The sequence below is a fragment of the Glycine max genome, chromosome 18 (genome assembly GCF_000004515.6).
Source record: "Glycine max cultivar Williams 82 chromosome 18, Glycine_max_v4.0, whole genome shotgun sequence".
Taxonomy (NCBI): Eukaryota; Viridiplantae; Streptophyta; class Magnoliopsida; order Fabales; family Fabaceae; genus Glycine; species Glycine max.
In genome coordinates, this window is record NC_038254.2 from 44,642,611 (window position 1) to 44,659,871 (window position 17,261).

General features: G+C 32.3%; 2 protein-coding genes across 3 annotated transcripts; both read right to left on the reverse strand.

Moving 5' to 3' along the window:
• Nucleotides 1–10,172: 10,172 nt before the first annotated feature.
• On the reverse strand, nt 10,173–13,463 carry LOC100778994 (fimbrin-5). 2 transcript variants are annotated; one of them, XM_041012287.1, is made up of 4 exons: nt 11,791–13,463; nt 10,894–10,963; nt 10,669–10,803; nt 10,173–10,560 (listed from the first exon to the last, which is right to left on the reverse strand). In XM_041012287.1, the coding sequence occupies exons 1-4, from the start codon at nt 11,814–11,816 to the stop codon at nt 10,501–10,503; spliced, it is 291 nt and encodes a 96-aa protein (XP_040868221.1). In that variant the 5' UTR covers nt 11,817–13,463; the 3' UTR covers nt 10,173–10,500. The 2 variants fall into 2 exon arrangements, with proteins under 2 accessions (XP_040868221.1, XP_040868222.1); XM_041012288.1 differs by lacking the exon at nt 11,791–13,463 and having other exon boundaries at nt 10,669–10,963.
• A 118-nt stretch (nt 13,464–13,581) lies between these two features.
• LOC121172634 (E3 ubiquitin-protein ligase RDUF1) lies at nt 13,582–15,298 on the reverse strand. The gene has a single exon (XM_041012286.1). It carries the CDS (start codon nt 15,093–15,095, stop codon nt 14,157–14,159), a length of 939 nt encoding a protein of 312 aa, XP_040868220.1. The 5' UTR covers nt 15,096–15,298; the 3' UTR covers nt 13,582–14,156.
• Between the last annotated feature and the right edge of the window lie 1,963 nt (nt 15,299–17,261).

Consider the following 17,261-nt stretch of genomic DNA (forward strand, 5'->3'; position numbering starts at 1 on the left):
CAAATGTAGAATTTATTGTTATACTTCCTCCGGTTTAGTATCAAGGTGATTCTGTTTCTGTTTCTATATATATATGGGTCCGTGCAGCATTTCCACGATATCGTTATGATTATAAGATCCAAATTAAAAATGATGTTTATTTATTTTTATAAGATCAATTTCATGTTGTCACATGCATTATTTTTTTTTAGACTAGAATATCCCAAATTAATTGTATGATAAGAAATTGATTAGAAGAGAAAAAAGAGTCTATACAAGAGAGGGAAGATTATTAATGATATGGGTAATTTTGAAAAAAGAAAAAAACAGTTTGGATAAATTTATTATTGTCTACTAAATTAATGATTTTCAATAATTGTAATGAATTAGATAATTAAATTTTATAAATAGGAATAAAGGAAGTAAGTTATTTTAAGTATGAGACTTGTACTAAACTAGGGTAATCCCAAATTACACTTTTTAAGTATATAAGACTTTTTATAAAATTAGGATGAGTTTAGACTAATTTCGACGAGTTTAGATTTTAGAAATTAGACTCAATTATTTTGAGGATATGCCTTTTTTATACTTTGGGCTATTCTAATTCTAGTCTGGTGTTTTATATATAATTTTCTTAAAATAATTTTTTCTTAATAATAAAATTTCATGACTTAAAAGAAGTTCATGTTATATTCTCACTAATTCTTGAAAGGGTTAATATCATAAGGTCTTCTCGTGTCAATGATAATGCGAGGTTCATTTGTAATGAATCTAACACTCTAGTTTGTAAGAAATAAAGTGATTAATAATTTGTAAAGGTTATTCAAGGTATTTATAACCAACTTGAATGTTTCACTCTACTAAGAGGTACGTGAATGTATATATACAAGGAAGGCATAATCGAAAAATGAAATAATTAATCCTAAATTTGTGATCAAATAATTTGTTCTATTTACAATAACTAGAAAAGTTAAAAATAAGGAAAATATTAATAACTAGGAATAAAATCTCAATATAATAATTTAACTATAAATATATTTGTGAATCTGATTGATTTATTTTTTAAATGCTTGAAGAGATTTTAGTATGCCATTATGTGGTTTAAATGTTAACCATTATTTATTATGTTTTGATTTACTTGAAAATCAATTTTTGCATGTTTTCTATTGGGTTGACCTATTTCTAAACTTACAGGCCGTTGGGCTAAGACGCTATCTTCAGTCCAGAATATTTTACCCAAATTCATGTGGGTGTCATTCCAGTTTTTTGTTTTTTCAACTGTTGCTATGCGCATCCAGCATAATTGTTGGTATACTCAGAAAAATCACAAAATTTCATTTTTGTCCTTCTGTAAAATAGATAGATTGATGAATTTGTAAGCCTAATATGGATTGATCAATCCATAAGCCTCATATGAATCCGTATGAGGCCCAAACGATGCCAAACGAATTGAATTGGGCTTATGACCAATCCATATGAGGCCCAAACAATTTTTTTAAATTTTTTTCAAAAATATGTTTTACAAATTAATTTAAAATTAATGACCCATGCATGAATCAAACTTGTTACTTTCGTGTTATTAGCACGATGTTCTAATCAACTGAGTTAATAGGTCAATTATGTTATAAAATAATTAATGTCGCTATATATAACAATAAAATTTCTAATGCATATTTAATGCACATGTAAATTTAAAAAATAAATTTTGTGACAATTAATTTTGATCTAATAATTAATTTTTTTACATATATAAATTGTAAATAAAAATCATAGGTTTGATAAAAATTTATATATGTAAGTAAATAAATTATTAGATCAAAATTAATTATCATAAAATTTATTATCTAAATTTACATGTGCATGAAATATGCATTAGAAATGTTCTTGTTATATATAACGATATTAATTATTTTATAACATAATTGGCTTATTAGCTCAATTGGTTAAAATATTTTTGAAAAAAAACAAAAAAAAACTGTTTGGGCCTCCTACGAATTCCGTAAGCCATTTCGTATTAGCTTTAGGGTGAAAATGGAATTTTACTGTTTTACTGGGTGTACCAGCAATGCTGGATGCGGGTAGCAACAACCTTATTTTTTGTTTAATATTTGATTTGGGTTTAGAATTTAAAGTTTACATTTTTTTTCCTTGTAGTTAATTGTTTTAAAAAGTATAAATAAAATAATTTTTGATTTGGACAAAAAATAATAATAATAAAATATTAAATATAATTAGTAAGGAGTACATATGGACAACAAATAAAAACAAATAATCTCACCTAAAAACTCAAATGTATGAGGAAAAAAAACAATGATAACAACATTGTCTAATAAAAACTCTTCATAATGCTGCATGTAATTTCTCCCAATGTTTTTTTTTAAAATAAATGTGTTGAAAGATGTCAGATAGAATATATAATTCGTAACAGAATAATGTGAATTGTGACAATGTCAAATTGTTTTATGCTCATAGTGTGCAACTTCTTCCCTCTGTAGTAGTAGTAGTTAAGAAAAAATTCTAAGTAATTATTCAGAGAGGAAATCAAGTCAGCACGTCTTCCGCAAACATTCATTATGCCAATTCCTATTTTCAAAATCTTGTAGAGTCCAAAGATGATTGACCCAGCCCAAGTTTACACGCAAAAGGAGTGTAATACTTTGTTCATACCACTCGTGTACACATTCATCCATGCTACCTAATCAAGTGGTTTAATTATAAATTTGTTTAGACAAATACGGAAATTGCTAACCCCTACTATTCAAACTTGTCCGGTGCAAATTTGTTTTGTGTTTGTAAATATCAAAACTCGTAATTTGGCAAGTTTCCTTCACTCAACACAATCATAAATATGTCTTATCATTGTTATCGACCATCAAAATTGTCTACAAATCGTGCTAACAAGTCAAGAAAATCAATTAAGTAATAAGGAGTAGGATGAAAAGGGTGTAGTCTATTGGACAATGGCAACATGCAGGTATTCCAGTCAAGTTTCGCTTTCAAGACAGCGGTTTCCATGGCACAACTGCTTCTTTTGTGTTTCTATTTTGTATTATTCTTCCTTATTTTTCTAACAATTTGAAAGTGAACCTTTATTGTAGTAATAAACAAAAATGATTTAGAATGTGCCAAAGATTGTTCTTGGTTTGTCAAAGTTAGTACCTCCCAATGGAATGAACTATCAGTGATGGTCACAAAAATTGATGATTCTATTTGAAGCCCGAGAGGTTGATTATGCATTGTTTGATGATCCTCCCAATGACCCAATTAATAACATTGATGTACCAGCAACACCTATACCTACTAGAACTGAGAAAGCACTTATAACATCAACACTTGCTACAACCGGGAAAGCTTGTGAAGAGGCCAAGATAAAATATGCAAAGGACAACAAAACTGTAACGAGTCATTTATCGACTCGTATGATAGATAATATGTTTGATATATCCATCAATCAAAAGTCTCTGAAGGAGATCTGGGACACTCTGTTGAAACATTGTTAAGTCTGGTTGTGTCCAAGTCACTTGGACTGTACTAAACAATTAAATCCCTAAGATTTTGATGTTAACAAAGTATAAATATAATATAATATATATATATATATATAAGCACAGAAAAACATGAAATGAAAGGCTCTAGACGATAGGCAAAATATCAGTCATTAGACGATATTGCTTCAGTGTCAAGTCTTGAGAAGACAAGTGCTTTAACACTTGGCTCACAGTATAAAAGCAATGAAACAGTTACTATATCCTCAAGTATTGAAAACAATCACAAGAAAGTAACGTCCATAGGCTTAGTAAGAAACTCTCACCATAACGCACAAAAGGAAGATTTAAATTATCTTATCTTGACATTCTTAATTTATTTTTGTCTTATGTTATTAATGTTTCTTTCAATTTGTATGTTGTAAGTCAGCTTTGAGCACTAGACAACATTGACAAACTATACTTCTTTAAAGATATGCACAGTAATGGCCTCATGTCAAGCACCAAAGCTATTAAACAACGACCAACTGGAATTTCTCAATGGATTGAAGTTCTGAAGTCTATATGAAACCTAAAGATGTTCATGTTAAGGTTGTCGAATTACAAGAGAATATTTTGAGAAAAAATGAACAAGTGTTGTAATGCTATCAGTCCACTGGTCGAAGGAAACTTGAGCATATTGAGTGAATCTTAGCTCCGCCAAGTTAGCGAGTTTCATTATATTCGAACTTATTGTGTAAACACTCATTGAGTGATTATAATACATTTTCTATCAAACATATATTGTTTGTAAAATCTAAGAGTGACTTAGTGACAAAAAATACTTGGGTTCTAATCTTAGGGGATTAAATGTAGTGTCAAGAGTGACCTAGAAAGTATTCGTTGTAGCCAGAAGTGGCATAGAGTATACTTAGTTGTAATCAAAGAATTGATTAGTGAAACCCTTCAAGGTTTGAAGGAGAACTGGACGTAGCCCAAGAGTAGGGGTGAACTTGTGACTCCTACCTCATACATATATGTACTAATAATAAAAGAAATAAGAATTCTGAATTAATTATTTTTTTAAAACGCATTTAAATACAAGCCTTTCAAAAGGGTAAAAGACTCACATTTACTTTTTTAACATCAAAATAAAACTTGTCCAAATAAATAATAAATCATCTCGTCTCAAAACAAGGTCGTCCAAGACTTCATGCAATTAATATAGAAACATATATCCTAATGTCACATCCTATCAGAGTATTGTGTTCTCGTTTCCTCTAGCATGAGGTTCTTCATAGTCATCCACCTAATCATCTACTCCCACGAATACAAAGTTCGAGATCATCACATGATCCAAACACAAATAGCACACGGGGAGTGAGTTATCACATTCCTAGCTAATATATATATATATATATATATATATATATATATATATATATATATATATAATAAATGAGATATAACTTACTTAAACATAACTCATGTAATTCCACCTCTTTGTCATTTAAAATTCACTTTTCAATCTTCAATCACATTACACATGAATCACACAATCCGATCAAGATATAATAACACATCAATTTCATAATAAACAATTAGCAAGCATTATGCAACAGTTATGCTGAGACTCAATGCTATATACAATGTGGTACCATGTTAGTGAAAAACCACATTGAGGCGCTTAGGAGTACATAACAAGACACACTACAAAATGGATATTGTCAGATTACTCTCACTAAGTAAAATCATAGGGAGACCAGTCAGGATCACGTTGTTTTGCGAGAATACTCCAATCATATGAGATCAGCACAAACTTAAAGGAGCATTCAAACTGAGTGTATTTACCCCCAAGGTCTACACTCCGAAGAGTCTGTTCGGGTCTCTCCCGCCTGATTCAGATCCAACCCCTAAAACAATTTTTACATACAGACACTGTTCATGAATTATACAATACTCACGACCTCACACTCGTGTTTTAAACACGTTCAACACAATTGCACTACAATTTAACATTGGTTCTTAAATAGGAAACCTACACTTTCCCTTTAACACTGCGCATCAACATTTTTTTCAAGATAAACACTGATCGGGTTATTGTATAATTCACAACTCACGACACAAGTAATGTCACATCAAGTGTTAACTGCACACTTATTCACAACTAAAACTCATGTTTACAATTTCACATCTCATAATATCACAATCCATCATCACATGTTTACATGTATATCACAAATTAACACAGTTCAACTTTGCACTTGTACTAAATTTCAATAATAATATTATAATCCCAAAACAACATATTATTCCACAATTCATCACAAATTCAATTTATAAACACTGCTCATGAATTATACAATACTCATGACCTCACACTCATGTTTTGAACACGTTCAATACAATTGCACTACAATTTAATATTGGTTCATAAATAGGAAACCTACATTTTTCCTTTAACACTGCGAATCAACATTTTTCTTAAGATAAACATTGGTCAGATTATTATACAATTCATAGCTCACAACATAAGTAATATCACATCAAGTGTTAACCATACACTTACAACTAAAATTCATGTTCACAATTTCACATCTCATTATATCACAATCAACCATATCAAGTTTACACGTATCTCATAAATTGACACATTTCACTTTGCATTACTCAATCTTCATAACAATATTATAATCTCATTTAATAATTTATCACGCTTCATAACTCATATACGCATCACACAGAAATAATATTTGCATGACACAAAATACATACATACATACATACATGTTGATCATCATTGTGGGAGAGTTAGAACAAGATAATAATTTGTATAAAATAAGTCATTAAAGAATATTATTTAGAATATAATTCGCGTTAATTAAAAGAACTCAATTTTTTAAGGATTCACACTCAACACAAGAATATATCAATTTCATAGCAACTTCTCATTGGGACATCAATTGATTTGTCAAACATATATAATTCACAATTATAAATGCAAGGATAAAATCAAAATTTGCATAAACACCCAAAAACCCATTTTAGTTGATACTCTAAGGATCTCTACATATGTTTTCATTACTCCCCAATTGTGAATAACTCATTCCTTACCTCTAAGCGGATTTACGTGTGTATTGTGACAGTAATAGCAACATCTCTAACGATTTCCCGAGATTCCTTAAGTTTTTCTTCTAATTGTTCTGATAGGATTCTCAAAACGTTAGAGAGAAGGAGAAGAGATTGAAATCTCCATTCCATTATCTACGTGCGATGAATATTTCTCCATCTATAGGCATTATTTTGCAAATCCCAACAGTGAAGATGTACACAAATAAATAAAGAACCACATATCAAAATTTCACGACAATCCAACGATTAACGAATCTAAGATCATGGTTTTACTGAGACAATTTTGGGTTTCTGCGAGAAAAGAAAAAACTACGATACAAAGGATATTTTTCTCAGCTCTGACATGTTTTCTTAATTTCTAACGGTGAGAGTGTTCGAAAATGAGTTTCGAACCTGGTTTTTAAATTTTACGACAATCCAACGGTGAATGAGTCTGAGATCATCGTTTTTCTGAGATAGATTTGGTGGTATGCGAGAAAAAGAGATGATTTTGGAAGGAGGAAAAGGGAAAACGAAATTGAGAGGAAGAGGAGACGTAAAGAGTATCGTCAGAAAATTGACTTAAGATGTCTCTATTTATAGATAGGGTACTCATTTTATAAAAAAGAACTATATTTTATTCCCTATCAAATGAATAAATAAAATACTCTTTTTATTTTCTCTCAAACCATTATTTTAATTAATAAAGTTATTTCTCCTTATTTATTTAACTATAAAAAACTCATCATTTTTCTCAAACTCTATTTATTTATAAATAACAATCTTTTTTAAATTAGTTTACAAAAAAAATGGGATGTTACAAAACCAATATAAAACCTTTATGTTTTCTTTATTGCTTCTATATAACTAGTTATTTTCTATATATCACTTCTACACTATTACATCCAAGTTTTGTGACTGGTTTCTAAGCACAATGTGATTTTGAACTCCTTGGACAAAATCCTTTGTCCATTGATATCTGTTTGAAAAAATTTTTATTAGTTTCCGAAAGACCAAGTTTTTATTTATCACACTATTCAACCCCCCCACCCCCCCCTTTACTAGTGTGCTTCAAACACTATGGCACCGATGATGTTGGAAAGAAAAAATATGTGGTGGGGAATTGACTGTGTTTTTGAATGAAAGATGACAAACTAATCATGGACTAGGTTCATGAGTATAAGAATCTGGTTGGTGATGTGTTGAATATAGGAATGAAGATGTGCGAGATATTGCAGGCTAACATGATGTTGGAGAAATTTCCATCCTCCTAGAGTAATTGTCGCAACCAATTGAAACAAAAGAAAAGAGATTTGTAATCAACCATATGAAGACTGAAGAGGCCAACAGACTTAAAGATAAGAATGCTTCACATTCTATAGATTCATTTAATGCTAATGTTGTTGAGTTTGCTAATCAAAAAAGGTTCAAAGGCAAAGGGAAAAAAAATTCTAGAAACAAGGACAATAGAAAAAATAGCTTAACTTCAACAAAAGTGACAACAAAATTCAAAAAAAGAAGATTGTTGGCTATGTTTATGGCATGTTTGGTCACAAAGCATACCAATGCAATATGAGATAGAGACAATAGAAGAAGTGTCAGAAGCTTGCTGCACCTCAAGCAAACTTGGCAGAAATAGAAGAAGTGATAGCTGTTGTGGTAGTGGAGGCAAACCTGGTGGAAAACAAAGTAGATTGGATTATGGATACTAGAGCTTCTAAACACCTGTGCACCAACAAAGAGCTCTTCCGCCAATTTTAGGATGTTATTGATGGAGAATGTATCTTCATGGGAAATTCTGCTACAATTGAAGCACTCGATAAAGGAAAGATTTTGCTCAAACTTATTTTTGTAAAAATCTTATATTTGAGTGATGTCTTGTATGTTCCTTCCCTACGTAGGAATCCAGTCTCTAGTAGCTTTACTTAATAAAGCTAGACTAAAATTGGTTTTTGAAGCTAATAAAGTCATAATAACTTAGAATGAGGACTTTGTGGGGGAAGGATACCACCTTGTTGATGGATTGTTTGTACTAAACACTATTGCTTTTGCATCTAATAATAATTTCTCTACTGGTTGTGCTTATATTGTTGAATCTGTTAATCTTTGGCATTATAGGTTGGGACATGTGAATGTGGATTCCATTAAGAAACTAAAAAATATGCATTTTATTAATATGTTAGATGCAAATAACTTCTCTAAGTGCCTTATATGTAAAAAATAATGGCAAAAATTATCATAAACCAAGAAAGAGAGAGAATTGATTTCAAAATGATATATGACCCCACATGAAAACTTTTCAAAATACATTCCTTAATTCAATTAATCCAAGAGATTTTTGGTGTGTTGCAAATACTTCTTGATTCCTTAAACTCAAACAAACACTTACCCAATTATGAACGACAATTATTCAAAGCTTAAAGGATAAGAATCTTATGCAAGAAGTGATACTTGAGATTAAAGGTTAGAAACAAAGATGCACACAATAATTTGTATTGATTTGATTTCTAGGAAATCTACACCCAGTTGATTCAAGCAACTGACTTGAACCTTTCAACTATAATCTTTTGAGTCACAAATAAACTCACAAGCAAATGCACACCACATATGCCTAATCTCTTGAAAACCTATCAAGATCTAACACACATGTAAAAAAACCCATTACATGCAAACCATTGAGAACCCTACTCAATGAAAAACAAAAAAATAGAATCACAATTTAGGAAAGATTTCACCTTGTCTGTGAAAGATATAAAAGTTTTGAAATACTCCCTATGTAACTTCAAACTACTCTTCATGATCCATGCCAAGATCCATTAAATCCATGTGAAATCATGATTTTTAATCAAGGATTCAAGTGGTGATGACACTTTGAGGTTTTTAGAAACTCTCTTAGTGAAAACATAATGAAAAATAAGAGAGATAAAGGTGTCACACCAAAATCCTTCAAAAAACTCATTTTTATAGTCTCATAACTAAAATAGTCGATTATGCCATACAGATTGTCAACAAAATTGTTCTTCGCATTACCTGGGTTTTCTGAAGGACATATAGTTGATTATATTACCATTTAATCAACTGTTTGAAAAAGCAACAACTTCTTCAGAACTAGATAGTCAATTAGATTCTTAGGATAATCGATTAGCTGTGAGTTGTTCTGAATTATGAGAATTCAAAGGCTCGATATAGTCGAAAATAATAGCATACAGTCGATTATCATGATGCAAAGTTGAAACTTCGTGATTATAAAAGCTAAGTTACAAAGTCCAACTCTTTAAGGCTTCAAATCAATGATTAATGCAATGATTAGCATGTAGAGTAATATTGATCTACTTCTCCTAGTCTAGGATGCATGTAAGCATGTTTACCACACACATTCAAGCATTATAAGTGTAAACATACATCCTAATAATGACTAAGGTTCCTCAAAACAAAATGCATCATCATCATCAAAATAAGCTAAGAGCCTTCATCTTTATCTACTCTTTATTTGCACAAATTTGGTCCTAAATTACACATTTTTTGGTGAGGAAGAATCATCGCCAATGATAAAAATTTACACAATATTTTGTGATGAAGCATTTGTTGTAATTATAATTTTTTGACAGCAAGTGTTGAATTGATTTTTTGTAGCTTTTATTTTTCTGATGAGAGAGTATATTTGTTGTCCTTAGACATTGTCCTAACCAAACAATGTGAAACACTATTGTTTTGACAAATTATGATAGTAAAATTGGGAAGCAAATTGGTGAATAAGAGAAAAAATGTCATACAAGATTTAGTTCGGCTGAAATCATGCCTCAACTTCTCAGTGGGTAAAATAAAAATAAAAAACAAAAACTCACCCTAAGGAAGGACTCAAAATCAATCTCTTCATCCATGTTCTGATGTGACTCTGCCAAGGCATCCTTAATCTCATCCTCAGTGAACAGTTCAGAGAAACCCTTCAATTTCTTAAAAATAGGTCGAAAATTTCCGACAGTAACACGTCCTGATTGAGTCCTTTCTGACACATAATAGAAAGAATGTAACAAACATACACAATGCGTGTTCTGAGTCTGAGATTGTGGTGTCGAAGAAAAAAAAATCAAAAGAGAGGAAGAAAGAAACATACCTTGGATTTGAGGGTTTGAAGTTCGACTTGAGTGAACTGGCTCTGAAGCCATGGATCAGAAACAAGGACACCGACGAAACTAGACATGTTCGACTCGGTTGGAGAAAAACAACAAACACTCGGAACAACATTGAGCTAACACACGAAAATCAAACGTTTAAAAGCCAATAGAAATAACACATTTGTTTTGAAATCAAATCAACGATGCGTGAATATTTAAATTACACCGATCCAACAGTAGATTGCGACAAGGCTGGCACGAAGCGATTGGGAAAGGAGAATTGAGAAAACGTACCTGAGAAAGTCAGAAAATGAGAGCGAGATTAAAAGGCTTCGTATAGAGGCTTGTGTTTGTTTGATTGTGCGAGAGAGGGAATGGGATAGGGAGAAAAAAAATGAAAGGACCTTTTTATTTTGTAGCACCTTAATTAAGATGTGACTGAGGTGTTACACTCTCTGATGATACTTTGAAGTTATAATAATTTTATGATTTTTTCTTACTTGAATAATTTATTTTATTTTATTTTATTTGATATAAAAAATTTGTAAAATTATATCACAAATACTTATAGGTAAAAGCTGAACCAAACATTAAAACTTCTTAAAAAAAAACTTCTTATTTTTTTAAGAAAAAAATAACAAAAAGATGAAGAATTTTTAGAAAGTTTAATATTTATGGCTATACACTCAATTATATCGATCTATAACATACATTTTATTGTAACTTTAATAACTATTAGTATTATTTTATAAACAACACTTTATGATGAAGTTTAAATTTAATTATATCAATATATAGTATATATGATATTACTTTTTATTATTTAATGAAATTTATATAATAATTGTTTATATTAGATTTAGAAATATAGTAACCAAAAATTGCTGTCAAAAATCTAAATAGATATAAGTAGTATGATGAGTTTTATGTTAATGTATTGAAAAACTCCTATTATCTTCCGTGTTTTATCAATATATTCATAATTTATATATTGGTGTAAATTTTTTAGTTTGATCAAATTTATCATAAAACAAATTATAAATTATAATCATAATAAGTATAAATCTTTCCAAGATAGTAGTAAGCACACAAATTAAACCAAGAGTCATTCACACACTTACCAATACCAAGGTAGGATATGTGGCATTTTATTGTTTGAAAACTCCAGATATTTTATTAACCTTCACCTAAACAAAAGATAATCATATAATATGATGATGACAAAACATCTGCTGCAGCAAATGACCACACCAATCATTCGTAACATTAATGATGATTATGCATAAAGTATACAGCTTAAAATTGTAAACCAGAAACCATACCCTAGAATCAAGAATCAACCATAAATAAAAACCCCAAATCTCACATGTCATCAAGCAATAGAGTGAATCAACAGATTCCAGTCATTTTAACAAATACCAGATTGCATTATAAGCTCGGGAAAGAAAGTGTGTTCCTTGAGTCATGCATAAACTCAAGAAAATTGAGGCAAACATATGCTTAAAGTTGAAAAGATCCTATAAAATAACGACAGAGAGCCACAGGCGCAATGAAACTTCCTAATGCATCACATAAGATCCCAATAGAGGCATCCTGGCATTCAGTAGAAAAAAACATAAAAAGCAATTGGTAAAACACAAAAAGAGACATGCAAGTTTATGGCGAGTTTAAGATATCAGAGAATCCCTCCTTAACAATTTTTTGTAAGCATGTCAAATGCCATTAAGCAAACATACAAATATCACTTTATTGACTATAGTGAGAAAAGATTTTTCACTCAAACATTAGTAATAAGAAAATTCCCCAACAAAAGAAGTCAGCATATGCAAATGGCATCTGAATGCAGCTAATGCTGGCATCATTTTGCATTCAGTTGTCAAATTACTTTCCTTCAATCTTCTAGTGAAGTAAAGTGACATATCACAATACCTTCAAAGTATCACTGGCAACCGCCTACAAGAGAAATACATATGAAAAGTACACTTGAAAATTATTCAAGTTATGAGCATTTATTTCCTTTTTTACCCAGTCAAGATAAAACTTGCAAATGAAAGTGGTCAAGCAAGAAAAAGGACACCCAAAACCAGAGAATACAACATAGCTTCTTAAATGTAGATTAGACCATTAAAGGCATAGGTGAGAGTCAATCCCTAGATTGACAATTTACTCAGTCATAAGTAGCATGATCCTCCTAAATAAGCATCAGACAACACAAAAGGAGGTGGAGTTCTTATTTCAAATGGTGATCTATTTTCCTTAACCCATCCTTTACTGCTATTTGGTACTATCATATATGAATAAGCAATTTTCAATTGCCCAATTCTAAAGGTGTGAAATGTTCATCTACCTAAACCAATCACATGGAAAATGAAATTTGAAAGCGACAAATGCCACCAAAGCAGACCCACAAATATTAAACACCACCTAACATGAACCCATAAGAAACCAAAGCCGTGGTAGACAAAGAAACAAACCATGTTACATCAACAATAGAAGTCATAATTTCTCATAACCCAATAGAACCACATTTCAAAACAAATAAAACACCATAACTCACAAGCATTAATTACTCTAACAACAAAACCAATAAAATTATTCAAAACCAAAAGACAAAGAGATACAACAACAGTTACACAAGATCCTCTTCCACCCCCAATTTCCACCCTAACATGACATCCCATCTTCATGTCTTCCATCCTAACTCACTCATCACAACCACAAGCAAACTGCATAACCCTGAACCTGAATTTCTTAAACAGTCAGGAATTTAACACATTCATGCAATCAGCTAATCTTAACTAAATCATGTTTCATCTCATACAACAACAACAAAGCCTTATCCCACTAAGTGAGATCGGCAAAAAGAAATCACACAACAACATTTAATACTGTTAAAAACTAAAACTTCAGGAAATACAAATCATATTTTTATCTCATAAATAAATTATCAATTATAAAAATACATATCAGAAGTTTAAACCGTCTGATCCTTATCCAACAGCACTAATTCACAACTGCCTGAATGCTCTTATCCAGTTCCCAAAACCCTGTGCCAATCCAAAACCGCCATTCAGCAATTTCCAGAAACCGTTTTATCAGTTATAGTTATTTACAGTATCAGAATCCAATCGAATACTTAACAGACTAAAAACATTACAAAAAAAAAAAAAATCGCAATTCCCCTAAAAATTCAAACGAATACTCAGTAAACTAAAAACATCACAAAAAATTGAAAATCCCACTGTGGTCGGGGTTGCAGTATCGTGATTGTTTCCGATACTACAGAAAAAATTGCAGACAGAAGCAGCTGATGCGACCGCAATTGCAATCACGTTTTTTTCAAAACCTTATTGCGGGGTCTCGTCCCGGCCGAGTCTTTGATATGACAAAACGCGACCAATGTGGTGACGCCGATTGCGAGACCGCTTTACAGAGTCAGTGACCTCAAAAACCTTGAGGTTACGGTGGAAATTGCAGTGTTTTTTTTTTAAGAGCGAGATCTTCCGTTGGCACGCGAATTTCTCGTTCGGCGAGAAAACGAGCTCCTCACCCTCCCGAAATACGAAAAGACATTCCTCAGAGCAGAACCGAACCCTCTGCTCTCCCTAGACCTCCCAACAGAGCTATCCCAAGCGACTCTTCTGGGAGCGCCGTTAGCGCCGTTAAACCCTCCGTCCATCTCCGTGTAAACCAGCGGGAGCTCCCTCCCTCCGATGAACCTGCCCACAGCGAATCCCCCCCCAGGAAGTCTCCAAATAGTCAACCCCACAGTATTATTGTTACTATTACTATTACTTTCTTCAACTTCATCGGAAGGAACCTCGTGGCGGCACACGGGGCACGAGTTTCTCACCGAGAGCCACGGCACGATGCACTCTGAGTGGTACACGTGCCCGCACGGCATCTCACGTGCGTCGCAGTTGATCTCAAAATTCTCCATGCAAACCGCGCAGTGGGATTCTGCGTAGGTGTGGCTCGCGAGGATCTTAACCACCGGCATCGACTCAATCGCCGCTTTCGACGCCGCCGCGGGGGGAGGCGGAGCGCTGCCCCCCGCGGCGCCGTCGAGCTGGTCGAGTAAATTGTCGAAGCCCGAGCCCAAAAGAAACTCGGTTACTCCTTGCGGTAAGGGGCGGAGAGTGCTTGGGCCGGAGGAACCTGAAACGGCGTCGTTGTAGTAGAGTTCGAAGTTCCGCGTTTCGGGCGAGACGACGTCGTTCGCGTTGCGGAGGACGATTACCGGGTTGAAGGGGGACCCGCCGCCGCCGCGCGTGGATCGGCGCGAGTGGGGAGGGGTTTGTAGCTCTTCTAGGAAGCCGGAGTTGCAATCTGGGCAGAGGAGAACGGCGTCGTTTTGTGGAACCCTAACGATGCGGTTGCAGCGGTAGCACCAGAATGATGAAGACGGAGATCCCAGTGATGCCATTAACTTTTTTTTTTCTTTTCTTTTCTCTTTCTCTATCCTTCGAATCGGGAAAGAATTAAGAAGGAATTCGAATGTTTTTTTTGTTGGTCTTTCTCTTGGCTGAGAAATGAGGGTGAGATTTTCCGGAAAAATTCTCGAGTGCGAGAATTGGTGAGGGGGTTTAGAAACAGAGAGAGTACGGGTTGAAAGTGAGGGAGATATTTATAATTTAATTGAATTTGTATTTTATAGTTGATTTTTTTTTTCTTACTAAAAACAAGAAGACGCTTTACCATGTGCGTGAAACTGAAGAACTATTAACTGTATTTCGTATTTTTTTAATAATTTAATATAAAAAATAAGATTTTAGATTTTTTAAGATAATAAGTTCGTTTTTTATGGTGATTAACTGATTATTTTATCGTAAAAAATTACATATATTTCATAATTATGTTTTGGGCAAGAGAATATTCCGACGCACATTCCTTTTATATTTTTGTTGAACTATTGAACATATGTGATATGTTAAAATTTAAGATGGAATAGTTTGAATATTATGAGTTCGATTTTTTATTAAAATATTTTTTTGTTAATTTTATTATTCAACTTCAAATTAATTATGATTGTTCTTGCTGGTGATGAATAGGGGTTCAAGACAAAATAAAAAATTTGTACATATTCTCTGTATCTTCGACTCTTAAGTGAGTTATGATTAATAATTATTAATCATTAATAAAAAAAAGGAAAGAAAAATAGAAAAAGTTGTCTACGTTATTCTTTTTTTTAGAAGTGTCTGCGTTATTCTATTCTGTCTTGATTATGATTTTCTTTAATTTCTTGCAATAATATGAACTAACGAACTCTTGTATATTCTATGAAAATGCTAATCAGATGCTAAAATCATGATCGTATTCGGGGTGCAGGATACTATGAATGTTCTGTATCTGAAAAAAAATAAAAAGATGCAATGAATGTTCTACAGGGTTACTTCAAAGTGGATTGTGTCATCAGGTAATTTATTTTAAATGGACCAAATTGTGTTTATGCATCAAAACTTGCTTTCTCCCTCGCACTTTTACCCGAAGAAAAGTAATATATGACAAGTGATAATATTTTTACTCTTGATGATTATTATGCGCAATGCTATGAGATTTACCTGAGATATAAAGTTTGCACTGGTTGAGGACGCGTGAAGGAAAAAGGAAGAAAAATTTATGATAGTTTTAAAAAAAAAAGTAATTCATATCTACAACTAGCCACAATTTTTTTCAGAAAAAATTAACATAAAGAAAACATATTTCCTTTGCTTAACAAGGGTGTGAATAATACACAACGGAAAACATGTTTTAGTCATATATTTTATACAACAGAATCGTATTTTAATTGCAGCGAAGGGGTGCAAATAAATGTAAAACAAAAATATTTTTTTCATTGTATAAAAATACAACATAAATATATTTTTGTTGTATTTTTTTTAAGCCTCTTACATAATAAAAATGTTTTAGTTAAAAGGGTTTTTGTGTAATTTTATTATGGACGTCGGGTGTGAATAGCAAAAATGGGACTAAGAATAGCCATTCCCTTTGTTCTAATGCCATCACCACGCATGGGCTGTGGCTAGCACCATTTTGGCAACTACATCGAATCATTATGTGCCCTTCAACATCAGCACACAGAATTTGTGACCAAATTTACTATGGCCAATGGCCGGAAATTGTCATGGTTTATGTAATTTTTTTTACTAAATGGATTTTGAGAATAAATCTTTGAAAAAAATGAAAAAGTTTAATGCCCGCAAAAGTATATTTGACCAATTAAATAAAATTAAAATATTGATGTAACAATTAGGCTACCTTGGCAACTCAAAATTTAAATATATAATCAATTAAATCTGAATATAACTTAGTAATTGGATCGTCTTAATGGTTGATTTTTTATATAAGAAAAAAACTCATTTGACTTCTGAAAAATTCAAATAGTGCAAAAATAATGGAAAAAAATTAGTAAGTCACGAGGCACAAAAAAGTTATTAGCCCATATTTTAAGCTTGGCCAGTATGAAACCATCCGAACCACGAGAGTTGTTTGGGGCACCCAACATTTTTGTTGGGACACCCAACAACTCGGGTGAAAGAGCCAAAATGCCCTTCATCCTTTCATATAAAACTAAATAGTGACTCGTCTGTAC